A 15,641-nucleotide genomic window follows, 5' to 3' on the forward strand; every position below is an offset into this window, starting at 1 on the left:
TACAAAAGCTTCTTAGTTGAGCAGACTTACAGTTGAGAATGGCATTACATTTAGGTATGATATATAAGATAAGCGTAACATGTTTTTCTCAGAAATCAGACCCGAGAATGATTTCTATCGTTTACACCCCCTAGAATAAAGCTGAAGGACGCAGCTATCTTCTTTTTTCTTGTCTTTTTTTAAAACAAATTCTAGCGTTAGCGATATGCTTATCGTGATATGCTTATAAAGCACCCTATACATTTTTCATCACTTGGGGTTCTTTAACGGGCTCCTAAACAGGATTACACGAGTGTTTTTCCATTTCGTTCCCATTAAATTCTGAGATCTGGTTTGGATTCGGGGCCTCAAGTTTAGCAGCACACGCCATATCTACTTAATAGCAAAGCTGTTAAGGGCTACTTTCCAAAGTATCGCGTCTGCATGTAGGAAAAAATTTCGAAAATAGTACAATACCGGGCCAACCCGCGGTCGAGTTGCAGTTCGCCCTTAAGGGGCCCATATCCTTCTTCACAGAGCAGAAGGGCACTGAGTTTTGTTGTTGTTGTTAAGCATGGACTGGGGACAGAAAATCTTACACGGCTCACGGGCCAAAGATTAGCATATATAATAGCTACCTAAAACTATTTTCGGTGCCCGAGCGCTGACCGCAATAAAGGAACTGGTGCTAATTACTCCACATTCTGTTTCGCGAGGAAGACGGAAACATGAATAAAATGTTGCACTGCAGTTTTTTTTTTTTTCGACAAGAATACTTCTCGTAAATCTGAGTACGGGGCACCGGATGGGGCCAATATGTTTTATTTGTTTGAAGCTGCAAGCAGGAAGTTTACATATGTTTTTTCTGTCTGTATTTCGCAAGACCTACTGACGAAAAACTATATGCGCAAAAATACACACAAGAGATACATACTGCTTGAAGAGAATAACATAGTAGAATGAACTACATAGTAGAATAACATAGTAGAATGAAAGCCGACCCTGCGGCCGCAATTCACGCACAGCCACAGAGCCGCATTAAAAACAAATATAATGAAATGAGGAAGAAAAAGAAAGGCATCTATTCCTAAGGCATAAATACATGTCCTATCAAATTATAAGCACCATTTGAGCAGTGTGATTGGAAACAACAGCGTCCGAAGCAGTACAAGCGACCCTGCCGTGCAGAATCGCCAGCAGTTTCCAACGATACAATCTTGATGCAGCCAAATCCAGTTCGATTGCAGTGCCGCCACAGTATTTTTCATTGTCGCCGCGCCTCACTGCAAAGCATGCGCCGCCCCAGCCGCTTGTCCCACTCAACTGTATTATAGTACACTCTAGCTCCGCCCTTCTTTCTGGGCCTCGTGTGTCCCCACAATTGATTCTTTGGAACTTCGTGTGCTTCGCCAATTGATTCGCTAAGGCTTCGTAGACTTTAGCGATTGGCTCGTGTTTCTTTTATTTCTTGCGCCACATGCCTTCTTGCTTGGCTCTTCATCATTGTTTCTTCTGGAGTGCTGCACTTGCATCCATGCACACAGTCTTGTTTATCCGCTCCCTTTTCTTCATTCTAAACACTGTGCTCAGCCTAGCGTACTTCGCTCATCACACTGTTCATGCTTGCTTTTTTGTCTGGGGTGTAAGAGTTGAAGTCAGGCATGTCAAAAGTGGTAGCTGGCCCATGCCCTCGTATGACTCATCCACGTTAAAGACAATGTTGAAAGGAAAATCATGTTCTCACCGAGAACGAGAAGTACTGGGTTTATTTACAGTATCTGCATGAAGAGTGGAGAATGTAACATCTCATCAGTCTAGCATGACTGAAATGAAGCACACACAGGAGCTGAAAACGTCTGCTTAAAACCCCCTCTGTCCTCCCTAGATCCTTAGACCAGGAAAACTGCCGTCCAACTTTCATCCAATTGTAGCATCCAAAGTTGTCGAAGGACCTGCTTTGAGGGCGAGGTTTCACACACGCACACACACACACTTCCGCACCTTTGTTTCACTGAACACACAGAAAGGAGGGGCACTCAAGCTGGCACATCTTGGTTCCTAAGTTGACCCCGCAGTTAGCTGGAGCAAACGACCGTGGCAGTTACCGGGGTCCATGAGGAAATGCCTTAGAACACCCTTTTCCAGGAGTTCTCTTGCTCCCAGTGGTCTACGAAGGTGACAGTAAACGAACAAGCAATACTCTGTCCACCAAACGTGTCTCGCCTTGGTGGCACTGCGAGTCTGTCCAAAGGGCATGTATTGTTGGCTTCACAAAGTGATTCATCGCAGCAGGGCAGAAGAAGCTTGATCGTAACAGGGGGAAGACCAAGACATGGGGTGTTCCGGAATGGTATTTTTGAGCGAAGGTACACACAAGTGCTGCAGAATTAAAAAGTGAACCACTTCACAGCAGTTCTGCTCATAGGAGACGTTAGGTTTATTTTGCAAATTATTTACAGGTGCTTAAGGTCAACCAAGTCTGCTGTCTATGGTCATGCCCAGCAGGAATGATGACATCCAGGTGCCAACAAATGGTGTACGGAAAATTGAACTGGTTTGAAAACAAACTGCTACATCATACGGCCCCAAGACTGCTTGTTTTTTTATAACTTGGAAGATTTGTTTTCAGAGGCACTAAGATGCGTACCCTTGTAGCATTCCACTGCTTGGCAATATTTTGTTCAACTAAGATTCCTTTTTGCATATCATCACCTATGAAGGCGTTTAAGGAATATTTCTGATTTTATGCTTTCACTTAGTTTAGATGCTTTGCATTGTGAGTTTTAGTTATGTCATCCCACAAAATCAAGCTGAAATAATTGCCTTTGCACCTGAGAGAAGGAATATAAAGAGCAGTAGACTACATCGCTATATAAATAACCATGCATAATGCTATTCCACCAATGCTTTTTCTACCAGCCTGGCTGTCTCGGTGAAGATGAACATCCTGCTGTTTGCACCGGCATTGTTTTTTGTCCTGCTGTCTACTCAAGGCCTTGTCAAAACGTGCCTGCTGATTTTTCTGTGTGGCCTCATTCAGGTACATTGTCTTGGCTTTCGTATTCTGGCGCAGTATATACAGTCGAATCTCGTTAATTTGAGCACGCTTAATTTGAAAATTTGGTTTATTTGAATGGACGCTGTAGTTCCGTCAAAGTTCTGTGTATTCCACTGGGCCTAAACACCCTTTAATTCACACGTGCAAAAATTCGCTATGGTTAATTCGAACATACTGTGCTCCGACAATGCTGTCAGCAGTGCACCAAATCACACGGTGGTGCCTGTAACCAGCATTGCTCTGACCCCACCATGAAGGAGGAGCTTAGAAAAGACTCCTCCGCACCACACGTGGAAAAAAAAAAAAGCAGTGGTGGAAATTTGTGCGCAGGCGCGTGCAGGCGCACACCACCGATTATTTCTGTTAGTGACTTCTGTTAGTGTCGCAGCACCACCATGTATCCCATATAGTAAGAACGACTGAAATTTCGGACGCAAAAAAACCTTCGCCGTCTGACTTACTAGTCTTTTTGCCATGGCTGCAGGTCCGAAACGGCATTAATTGAAGCCACCGCCACCACCACCATTTGATTATCGCACCTCCTCAAGCCGGCACTCTCGCATGCAGATCCGCTGGCAGCTGTAGTCAGACCACGGCAACGCTTGACCTACTTCTTTGAAGAACCAAGTTGTGCATTCAAAAAAGACAACCACAGAAAAAGGCGACAGAGACGAAAAGAGTGCAAACTATCAACTGGTTTTATTTGTGTGGAGGTGCCTTATATATGCAGAATCACAGCCAATGAAAGGATGAGGAGAATCAACAACATCTGCGCAGAAAAATTTTTTTCCTTTTGGTAAAATTTGACAGAAGTTTCACTTACACATTTATCGCCCTTCTCCTTTATGTGGTAAGCCTCCAAAAGCTCCTGCACTGTTTTATTTTAACTTTTTCCTAGAATTTTTATGTTCTTAAGCAGAGGCTTATATCCACTGCATGCAAGGCAATGAGCAGGCAAGTTTGCTTCAACTTTATTCCGAACAAAATTGATAAACAGAAACATAAATAAAACCAGTTGATAGTTTGCGCTCTTTCCATCTCTGTCACCTTTTCCTGTGGTTGTCTTTTTTGAATGCGCAACTTGGTTCTTCTAAACTACCTAGACCTACTTCAACGTTCGCTACCAAGCTTTTTGCATTTTGGTGCCGTGTTTTTCATCGGAACAATTTTCCGCTGTTAGCAATCACACTGACTATGCCTTTGTAATCCTCGCCAATGGCTTGGAGCGCGGAAAGCATGGCGCATTGCATAATGCCGGTTCCCAAAAAGTCAACTTCGCCCCAATATAGCATTTTTATGCAGTGAAGCATACCAAAAGTTCGAAAGAGCAATTGTTATGAGACATGGTGTGTTTCCTCCAATTATATACGGGTGCACCCACCGTCTCCTGTGACAGTATGAGCACCAGTATGCCTAACAACTAACTGTAATTTGTAAATACGTGTGAATAAATCTTGTAGAAGTTCCTACTCACATGTTAGCTTGGTGCACATGTGCCAACTGCTGGTAAGTCCTCCATTAAATTAGCTTCCTGTAATTCAAACTTCTTTTAATTCAAACATATCTCCGGACCCCTTCGAGTTTGAATTATCAAGATTCGACTGTAATTGATCTTTGTCAAACTGAAAGTAATAACTGGAATGTCTGCAACATTATAGATGTTGCCTCATGTTATAACAGCAGCTATTGCATGTTTTTTTACTTGCTTGCTGACAGACTCATGCATCTCGGTGCTGCTCGTGCTTAGACAAAACCACTTTCTTTGTCAGCTGGTCCTAGCTCTGCCATTCCTGCTAGCCAACCCTGTCTCGTACATGATGGGGGCATTCAACTTGGGTCGAGTGTTTCTCTACAAGTGGACGGTTAACTGGAGGTTCCTGCCAGAAGAGCTTTTTGTGGACCACATGTTTCACCTGGCACTCCTGGCTCTTCACCTTGTTGTCATTCTTTGCTTTCTGCCAAAGTGGATCAGGTAAGGTCTTGGTCTTTTTGCTAGTAGGCCTGCGTCATACTTTATACACGCGGCCGATCATCGACTCGGGATTCTGCGTCTATAGCAAATGAAATCAGTTTTTTAGTATTCGTTTGCGAAGCCGTAATGCGATAACAGCACTTCATTCAGGCTCAAACAAGTGCATTATTTTTTCAGGTTAGTAACTCATCACGAATAACATTTCATCAAGCATTAGCTCATTCGTTCATGAAGTGGCTTACTTGTCGCTAACCGAGTTGCACCAAGGTGCATGCATTGAGGTTGCACTCACCCCGAAATAACATTTGCAAGATATGACTTTAGTGAAGTGGTGACCATGCAAAGAATTGCCACGCTATGATGCGGTCAAAATTGCGGTAAATGAAATGATGCAGTCGTTCAATTGAGGCACCATTTGTTGTCTCATTACATGTGTCTCAAAGACATAGTGGTCGAACGAGCTAATAGTTGAATGAATGAATAAGCAAATGACTAAACGAACAAGCGAACAACGACTAAACCAGCCCGTGAGCGAGCAGGCGACTGCATGTTTTCTTTGCAAGTGCTCCACCGCCGCATCTTAACCTACACGCACTTTAAAGCTGACACGAATTAACACGTACGTCTCAAAGACTTTTGATGCTGTCGTTCGGCAACGAACGTGGTTTTGGGAGAGCCCACCTACTTTTTCTTTGTATCGCAAACCTACAGGGCAACCGCCGACGATGAACACAAACAAAAGAGGCAAACAAAGCTATTCGCTCTGAAGAAGGCTAGTTAGTAACCACAAAATGCAGAGTTGCTTTCCTAAGATGAGTTTTCACGTTCGAGCCTCAAATTTTGTCAAAAGGAATGTGCTGAATATTAAAGGTTTCGTAATCACATTTTCGCAGGCACTCTCGCATGCCTGCGAATTCAAGCCTGTTGGCATACAATATGATTAAGCGTGCCAAATACGACCGTACTGCTTATATAAACAAAGTACGCGTTGCCTAGGACTACACTATGAGAGACTCGCAACTACCTCGTGTAGTCATGTGGAGAATGTTGGTCTAAAGTTCTCCCTCCCAATTTGATGAATCCATGTCTTTCTCCCTAGCCCATAGCACTTACCAGACGGTATCAAGAAGAGCATCTTGTCTTTGCTGAGACTATTTTGGCCTACGAAGGTGCAGCAGGTTATGGTGATAGAAAATGCCTTGAAGTGACATTGCACTTGTCATAAAAGTTCAAGACGTTCGCAAACCAAAACAACACAAAAGAGCAACGGTGCCAACATGTGCTCCTCGCCACTCTGTAGACACTTCTCAAGCAAAAATGGTGCTGAAGTGCAACTGTAAACAGACGAAGCCGGCGCGAGGGCCCACGTGATGCCATTAGGCCAATGACGACACGGCGTCAGCCTCGACCAGACTGCATGAGGTGGGGCCGCATCCTTCAAAGCGTGGCTCTACTTTACAAAGTTTAAGGGGCTTTAGTGTGGCCTGGGGCCAGCTGTGTCACTGTTTGCCTGCGGTTAATTGACCGCCTGCCCCTCTTCCTAGTCATCGCTCCTGGCAATGAAAGGTTTGAGGTCTGAGACGTAAACTGGACTGCAGACTGGTCTCCCTTCAGAGTTAGTCAGATTGTATACCAGAGGGGACATTTTGGTCTCCACTTGGTACGGTCCCAATAATTGGCCTACAGGGAGGGAAAGACGCCTTTGGCAGCATCACTCAAGGCATGTTTGCATCTGAGGACGAGATCGCCAACACCATAGTGCACATTGCGATGGGACCAGTCGTACTGGGCCTTTCTGCCCAGTTAGCGCTTTTGCTAGGTTGGAACAGGTCAGGTCAAGGGCCGTGTCCTTCCTTGAGCGCATTTCCGCTGTGTAGCTGGAAAGGCAGGCCTTCATAGTGCACGCCCTGCTGCGGGTCCCCAGAATGCGGTCCATGGGGTTCGGCAGCTTTCTCCCGAAGTTGAGCAAAGCGGGCGCGTACCCGGCCAAACGGTTCACCGTAGATCACAAGAAGCCTCTCTCATTAAGGCAGACATCCCAGTCCCTATGTTGCCAAGCAAAGGCCGCAAGCAAGGGCTTGAGGTTCCAGTTAATCCATTCTGTCGGGTTGGCCTGTCAGTGATGCATGAATGTCTTGCGATGCTTAATGACAGGCGCAGCACACGCATGCAGAACACCTTGGTCGTGAAGTAGATGCATTGCCCGTTATAAGCTCTGCTGGAAAGCTGAAGCGTTTAAAGACTTTGGTCAGCTTGTCACAGATTGTGCATAGCTTTAATTTCTGAAGGGGAAAAGGGTCAACCCATTTCGTGAAGTGATTGGCGACAGGCAGTAGAAAAATGTAGCCTCGCTGGCTTCTGGAAAAAGCACTCATAATGTCACAGACCGCAACTTGCCAGCGTAGCTGGCTGTCGTTTGGCTGCATGAGCCCTCGGGTGGTTGCCCACACGACGCTTCACACATTGGCACTTGCACCACAAGTGGTCATAGTGAAGAGTGTCACACTTGATTGCTGGCTAAGTAGCGTAGTGGTGCCACTTTTGGAAAGTCTTAAAGGAACCCTAAAACGATTTTGATATTGTAGACATACTGAGTTGTTAGGGTAGGTCCTTCTGACCATTGAGTGATGCATTTAAGTGCTCTGCGTAAGACGCGTGTAATTTATTATATTATTTTTTAAAAGTGCATCGCTACCGATCGCAGTGGTGCCGCTCCCCTGAGTTTTCAGTTGCCTCCTCCCAATTGTAGATGTAGTAGTAGAGCTATACGATTGGATACCCAGGTCACGTCACCAATAATTTTTAAACTTTATGATCAACAAACGTTTGTAATAGTTAGAATGTTGGTTAATTTGTTTCTATAAAGAAGTTAGAGAAAGAGGATTCACAATGACAATTTATAACTACAGTCAAGCATTTCTGCCACACAGCCAGTGTCATATGTCTGCTTGTTTTAAAATGTTTTCTGTGTTGATACTAACTATACAGACAGTGTTTGTCTCAAGCTTTCTTTTCTCGACCATCATGGATCACCCTTGTTATGTTGTGGGCTGCAAATCTAGCAATGGGCGACATGTCAAGCTGCGGCATCGAGTCCAACTGCAAGGCAACATGCGAGTGGCGTGGCTGCAGCGCATCGGGCTGTCGGTATCCGATGGGCGCCAGCATCTACAAGTTTGCCGCTGTCGCTTCCCACCAGAGGATTACTTCCACAATAAAGAGCTTTAGCATGCCCCATATTCAGGTTGACAAAGAAGCTTTAGAACAAGTTAAGGACCGCGTAAAGAGCAATGGAGTAAATAATGTTAGGTGTAACGTTAAGAGACAGGAAGAAAGCAGTGTGGATCAAAGAGGAAACAGGGATAGCCGATAATCTAATTGACATTAAGAGAAGAAAATGGAGCTGGGCAGGCCATGTAATGTGTAGGATAGATAACTGGTGGACCATTAGAGTTACAGAATGGGTGCCAAAAGAAGGAAAGTGCAGCTGAGGATGGCAGAAACCGATATGGGGTGATAAAATTAGGCAATTTGCAGGTGCAACTTGAAATCAGTTGGTGCAGCACAGGTCTAGTTAGAGATAGCAGTGAGAGGCCTTCGTCCTACAGTGGACATAAAAATAGGCTGATGATCATGATGATATTCAGGTAAGCACAAGCGAACTGGTCGTTTTACCAGATGAGTGGAGGCACAAACGTGAATGGCCTGCATTGTGCAGCCACCTGGTGGCACAGAGCTCAACCAGACACACCCAGCTAATATGGCAGTAACCAAAAGTATTCTACTTTGCTGCTGGTGTAAGTTGTCAGCATGAGCATAATCATAAACCTGTCGTCTTTTTATATGTTTAAAATGTTTTACACTTGGTTACAGCAATGGTAGCTCTTTGTTTGGCTGTTTAAGCTCTGCACCACCAGGTGGATGCACAGTGCAGACTGCTCAGGCTGCTCACGTTTACGCTAAGGCCCCTTTATCACAGCAGTAGTTGTATGGAGGAGCTTTAGTTTACACCTATGCCCATTAGTGAGAACCTAGTCAGAACCCAGCTTGCTTGCGGGTTCTGGAATACCAGACATGCAGCCCTGTGACAGATTGCTTACGATGTACGCTGCTTAAGTAGTTCTCATGAGGGGTTGACGGCCAGGCGACTAGCGGAGAGGTTGGGGAAGCTTTGGGCACTGGCTCCAAGACAACCGGAAGTAGACAACACGACGTCATATCATGACGCATAGCCAGTGTAGGCGGAGCTTAGCCTCCATCTCTTGGTGAATGAGTTGAGGAGGAAAGGCGTAGATAGGGACAAGGGTAACTTGTATTTGTCTGTGGTTCTCTTAATATGAGACGCCTCACTTAAATTGTTGCACTAATGTTTTACTGTAGCTGTACCCTATGCGTCTGCAAAATTTATCCAAACCGTTTCGGGGACCCTTTAAGACCACTTGCATGTCTGGCCAACCGCAAGTCGTGGAAATAGTTCAGGGTGGCTTTCCTTGGACTGTGGGGTGTCACCACCTTGAAACACTCCTGGGGAGCCTCCTCGGATGGAATATAGTGCAGGCGAACTTCATTGGTGTCAAGCAGATACATATCCATTGTGCCCGCAACAGTACCGGCTGCGTCACACTCGGCACCTACTGCAATACCGGCTGTCCGTGTGCGCCTGATGGCACACACTGCCGCCCCACTCATCTTAGGAGCTTAGCTCTTAAAGCCTGTCAATTATTTGTTGACAAAGTAAGTAACTCTGCTGAGCCTTTAGTAGCTCTTGCCTGCTGAAGATTATAGCAACAGATGTAACGGGGTCCACCAGCTACATATCCTCTCCGGCTGGCAATCCGGGAATCGCTTCGCCATTGGGGCTCGCTCCGTTCGAGCCATTGCAGACACAGGCTCCGGCCTCTATTGAGCGTGAATTGCCGCCGGTCGAAGTAGCGGTGTGCGAATATTTGAAAGTTTCGAATATTATCAAATATTATATTTTTAATATTTGTATTCGATTCAAAAACAGTATTCGAAAATTTTGAATATACGATTGGATACAAATATTCTAAACAAATCGAATATACTGCTGGCTGTGTGGGAGCAAGCGTGGTTCTTAGCGTTTAGTTCTAATCTAAGAAAGTGTATTTTTTGTGAACTTAAACTGCGCTAGGGACGAGACACCAAGGTAGAAGAAGACAGGACGAACACAGACTAACAACTGGTTTATTGAAATCACACAATGCTGCCTCTTTGAACGATGCGCATGCCCAAGACAGATCATAACTTTGTGACTATGGAACACTCCCTCGCCAAGCCCCTATCTACACCAAAAAATCAAGCTCTTTCTTGAAAAGATACACTGACGGTTCGCTGACACACCTATTTGGACCATGTCTTGCCATCAAGGAAGCTTCCAAGATTTCACGTGCGGTTTAAGTTAGTGCAGTTAAAGTTCACAAAAAAGTGTGTCTTACAAACTAGCCTCCCAACACACTCTCCCTAAGAAAGTGTGTTTGATCTTGTGCTAAAGTTTGCGATAATTTCACGCGGCAGGCATAATTTTGCCTGTAAACCCCGCTTAGCCACTGGACGGCAAAGCTGTGCAGGAAAGCCAGCCTCCCGAAAGCAAGGGGCACGGGTTTGCGAACAGCGGGGGAGCGCTCTTTTGCAGGTTCCGCCCCTAATCCTGAGCTTATCGCTTGACAGCAAATACGATAAGTGACGACTGGTACTGGGTCAAATTTCTCTGAGTTTATGAGAAATTGTTGTGGCATAATAAGGCACAGGTTGGTTAGAACAGACAACCGGCAGAAATTCAATTTTCCAAAACTAACATGAGTCACTTACACTATCTTTTAGTATAATAGCTTATTAGTTAAATTTTTTACCAATGACAGTGTAATTGCAATGTTCCAACATGTTAAAATTAACCAATTTGCTAATAAATGCATGTGCATATTGTCATGATCCGCCCGGGTTTATGAATGAGAGAGGGCTCGAGGCACCCGCCATTAGACAGACGCTGAGCGCCGTAGTGGTGATGAACGATGACTGACCCCAAGCAGCTGTGCTCGCCGGTGTTTATTGGTGCGGTGACCAATGTTGCCTACCGAGCCTGGCGGGCCAACGAAGATTATGCCCGCGGGGGCGTCACATGCTTGTTACTCCCCCTTACCCCCAGTTTTGTTTGTTTACTCAAAGAAATAAATGTCCAAGTTCAGAGCATGAGGCTCTGCCGCCATCCCAGACAAGTCGATGGTGCCTGCTATCCAGGCGAGTAACAGTCCGGTGGCCTCCGCGGTCGAGTACTCCGTCTGGGTACTGGTGTTGATGGGCCGGGTGTGGCCTCAGCCAGCCTCACTCTGTCCGGAAGGTCCGCAGCGGTCGGCCTTGTGAGTGGTGCCGTGCTTGACACCGGCCCAACGGGCGCCGCACTACTGGCAACGCTTGCCACCTCCGAGGTGGGCGGTGCTCTGCTTGAAGCGACTTGTGTTGCCGCTAGTCCTCTGTGGGCTGGAACTCTGAAGTGGCAGTCAAGGGTGCTAACCAGGTCTTGAGGTGAGGCCTAACATTGTCGGCATGTCTGTGCCATGTGGCCCCGTCTGGCATGCGGGCGAGCAGCGATGAGGCGCTGGCAGGAGACACCACCTTTTGGGCGGACCAGGGTAGGCCAGGACAGAAGTTCCTGGCAAAAACTGGAGCTCCCGAATCCGGCAAAGGCCTGAGATGGCACCCTTGGTCAGCAGCCAGCTTCTGCTTCATCTGCTTCAGAAGCACTGTGGATCGAAAGTCCAGATGCAGGATGTCAAGGTGTCTTGACCATCCGACCTAGCAGGAGCTCACATCGTAGGGCGTGGTCCGGTACTGAAACAGTATCCGGGCAATCTGCGTCCAGAAATCCCCAGTCTGGCTCTTCTTGAGCTTTTCCTTGATGGTTTGCACCACCCGCTTGGCTGCACCGTTTGAAGCAGGGTGGTATGGCGGAACCATCATCTGGCAGATTTCGTTTTTGGTCAGCCAGGCCAGGTACTCTATGCTGGCGAAAGCAGGACCATTGTTGGACACAATGGTGTCCGACAACCCCTGGGCGGCAAAGACCTGTCGTAGCACTGCAATGGTCGCACCTGCTGATGGAGTGGTGACAGATAGAACCTCCACCCACTTCAAAAAGGCATCCACCACCACAAGGAAGTAATGGCCCTTGAAGGGACCCCAAAATCCACATGCAGGCGAGACCACGGTCTCTGCGGGAACGGCCAGGGGTGATTTCCACATGACGCGAGGCCCGCTGATGCTCCTGGCAGACTTGCCAGCTCTGCACCATGCGAGCGATGTCCTGGTCCAGGCCAGGCCACCAAACATGGGACCGGGCCACCATCTTGGTCTTTTCCATGCCAGGATGACCCGCATGCCGCAACTGCAGGACCCTGGAACCCCACAGTAGGCAGCCCGGCTGCAAGCTCAGCTCGGCGGCCTTGTGGCTATAGGCCTGCTGAACCAACTCATTCCCACGGGACGCCGCCTTGTCCACCTGAGACAGGACAGGGTCCCGGCTGGTCACTTGCGATATCGCAGATCTCAAGAGAACCTCCGGGTACGCGTGCTCCAGCATGAACACTTCAGCAGGCTCTGGAACAGCATCAGGCACCTCTGGCAGGGGCAGGTAGCTCAGGGCATCAGCAGGTCCCAGGTCCTTTACCGGATAGTAAACCGGCTTGTAACTGTAAGCTGCGAGACTCAAGGCCCACGTACTACGTACTACGTACTAAGAATTCAGTCATCACCACAACACATATGCTACAACATCCTTACACAGTGCAACTCACGCTTACACTACACAAATAAACCGAATATGATTAGGCCACTTGTCCTGCGGTATGAGCAGTACTGTCGGGATTATGACATTCCCCACGAAGTCCTCCAGGTTGCCAAGAAACCACAACGGTTGGCCCCATGGTACCATTTCACACAGTTGTGTGACTGGACACTAACACACTTAAAGAAAAGAGACACTCCACACGAACACATCATACAAGAATTACGTGCTCTTCAGGAGAAGTATCAAAATCACATGGAATTCTACACAGATGGCTCCAAAACAAAAGAACACGTGGGCGTAGGGGCCGTAACAGACAATTGGGAAACAAGTATTCGTCTACCAAAACATGCTTCGGTTTTCACTGCTGAAGTTTATGCTGTATGGGTAGTAGTTAAAAAGATTATCACTGGCAAGCACAAAAACACAGTCATATACACTGATTCCTTAAGTACACTGAAAGCTCTAAATCTGAAATCTGAGTGTGAACCCTTGTTAGGGGATATACTAAACATGGTCGCGCTGAATAAATATGGGAGATCAATCCGCTTCTGCTGGGTACCAAGTCATGTTGGGATACCGGGGAACGAAGCGGCCGATAGATGTGCATCGATGGCAGCGAACAAAGATATAACAAACACAACACTTCCATACAAAGATAGCATCCGTGCGATTAGAAAAGCCTTAACGGCGAAATGGCAACGCGAATGGGACCGTTGTGCTGACAACAAACTACATCTCACGAAACCCATAGTTGGCGAGTGGAAGTCGTGTTATCATCAAGAGCGGTTCATCGAAGTAGTTTTATGCCGGCTACGCATTGGGCACACACACCTCACACACAATTACTTACTTACGAAAGAAGACACACCAACATGCGAGATATGTCAACAGCCACTAACAGTTATGCACATATTACTCACATGTACGCAGACTGAAACACACAGACGAACACTTTTGCACAAATTATATCAACTACACATACCTTTACACCCTGCTCTGATTTTAGGTGATGATCCGCTAGTCCCATTATGTGACGTCCGTAAATTTCTACATGACACTGGATTTTTAAATAAAATATAGGTTATTAACAAAGCCTTTTCCGTCATAAACAGGATTTTAAAATATCTCGTGTTTGGCGCAGCATAGCCTTAGCTGCTTTTGCGCCATTAAACCCCATTTACCTAACCTTTACCTAACCTCAAGGCCCAGCATACCACTCAAGGTGATGCCTACACGGGAACTGCCTTGTCAGGCCCCAGCAGCCCCAACAGCGGCTTGTGGTTCATGACTGCCTCGAACTTCCGGCCCCACATATAGGGGTGGAAGCGTTCGACACCGAACATGAGGGCCAGGCCTTCCTTGTCCAGCTGGCTGTAGCATTACTCTGCAGCATGAAGCCAACAAGAAGCAAACGACACAGGGCATTCCTGGTCATCCTTGTCCCAGTGTGCCAGGATGGTTCCCACGCTGTACGGCGACACATTTATGGTCAGCACAACAGGCTTGGCAGGATCAAAGTGCACCAGCAATGGAGCCTTGGTGATTAGCTCCTTTCTGCGCTGGAAGGCCCGGTCCTTCTCCTTCTTCCAGGCCCATTGCTGACCATCTCGAAGCAGAAGATGTAGATGTCTGTAGATGCTCCGACAGGTTCAACAGGAAGCTCCTGTAGAAGTTGATGAGGCCGAAGTAGCTCTGAAGCTCCTTCTTGTTCTGGGGCTTAGGTGCCTTGAGCACAGCATCAACTTTGGGGGAGCCGGTGCTAGGCCAGCCTGGGAAATGACACGCCCCAGGTACTCAACACTGGGGCCCAGGAAAATGCACTTTCCCAGCTTTAGCTTGAGTCCGGCATACTGCAGTCGTGCCAGGACGTTGTGCAGGTTCTGCAGGTGTTCCCCGTCTTTGCTGCCAGTAACCAGGATGTCATCCAAGTACTGGGGCTTAGGTGCCTTGAGCACAGCATCAGCTTTGCGGGGAGCCGGGGCTAGGCCAGCCTGGGAAATGACATGTCCTAAGTACTCAACCAAAGGCTGCAGCAGTGGCGTAGAGGTAGAGCATCCGCCTCGCATGCAAGAGGACCATGGTTGAAATCCCGGTGCCGCGCAATTTTCCACTGGATTGAAAAAAAGGAATCCATGTGTTGATAAAATTGCACAAACAGGCCTGGAGTGCGGTCTGCTCCCGGTGACCAGAACCAGTAATGCACTCCCTCACCAGAGCAGGATTGGCCACCTGGTGCAGTACTTGGCCACAACCTCCTATATGAATACAACAATCAAACCCCGGCCCTCAGTCCCCAGCAGTTGCGAAGCAGCTGACCACGGCGGCGGTCAGACCTGTAATGCAGCAGAAGGTCTACGAATCCCTGGATCCGGACAGGCCACCATTGGAATCTGAACCTGGCAAAGTTTAACGCTAGAACGTTATCTAGTGAGGCGAGTCTAGCTGTGCCATTGGAGGAATTAGAGGGCAGTAAATAGGGCTCAGTGAAGTTAGGAGTACGAAAGAAGCATATACAGTGCTAAAAAGTGGGCACGTCCTGTGCTATCGGGGCTTAGCGGAGAGACGAGAACTAGGAGTCGGATTCCTGATTAGTTAGAATATAGCTGGTAACATACAGGAATTCTATAGCATTAACGAGAGGGTGGCAGGTCTTGTGAAACTTCATAAGAGGTACAAATTGAAGGTCGTACAGGTCTACGCCCCCACATCCAGTCATGATAATCAGGAAGTCAAAAGCTTCTATGAAGATGTGAAATCGGCAATGGGTTAAGTCAAAACAAAATACACTATACTGATGGGTGACTTCAATGCCGAGGTAGGCAAGAAGCAGG

General features: G+C 47.1%; 1 protein-coding gene across 2 annotated transcripts in view; it reads left to right on the forward strand.

Moving 5' to 3' along the window:
* The window catches only part of Alg3 (Alg3, alpha-1,3- mannosyltransferase), a 117,371-nt gene that overhangs the window by 74,825 nt on the left and 26,905 nt on the right, over nucleotides 1-15,641 (forward strand). For both annotated transcript variants that reach the window (XM_075684096.1, XM_075684095.1), the window contains exons 5-6: nucleotides 2,899-3,019; nucleotides 4,807-5,009. In XM_075684096.1, coding sequence (XP_075540211.1) covers nucleotides 2,899-3,019; nucleotides 4,807-5,009 — 324 coding nt within the window. The remainder of the gene's footprint in view (nucleotides 1-2,898; nucleotides 3,020-4,806; nucleotides 5,010-15,641) is intronic.

The sequence above is a fragment of the Dermacentor variabilis genome, chromosome 3 (assembly GCF_050947875.1).
Source record: "Dermacentor variabilis isolate Ectoservices chromosome 3, ASM5094787v1, whole genome shotgun sequence".
In the NCBI taxonomy this organism is placed as follows: domain Eukaryota; kingdom Metazoa; phylum Arthropoda; class Arachnida; order Ixodida; family Ixodidae; genus Dermacentor; species Dermacentor variabilis.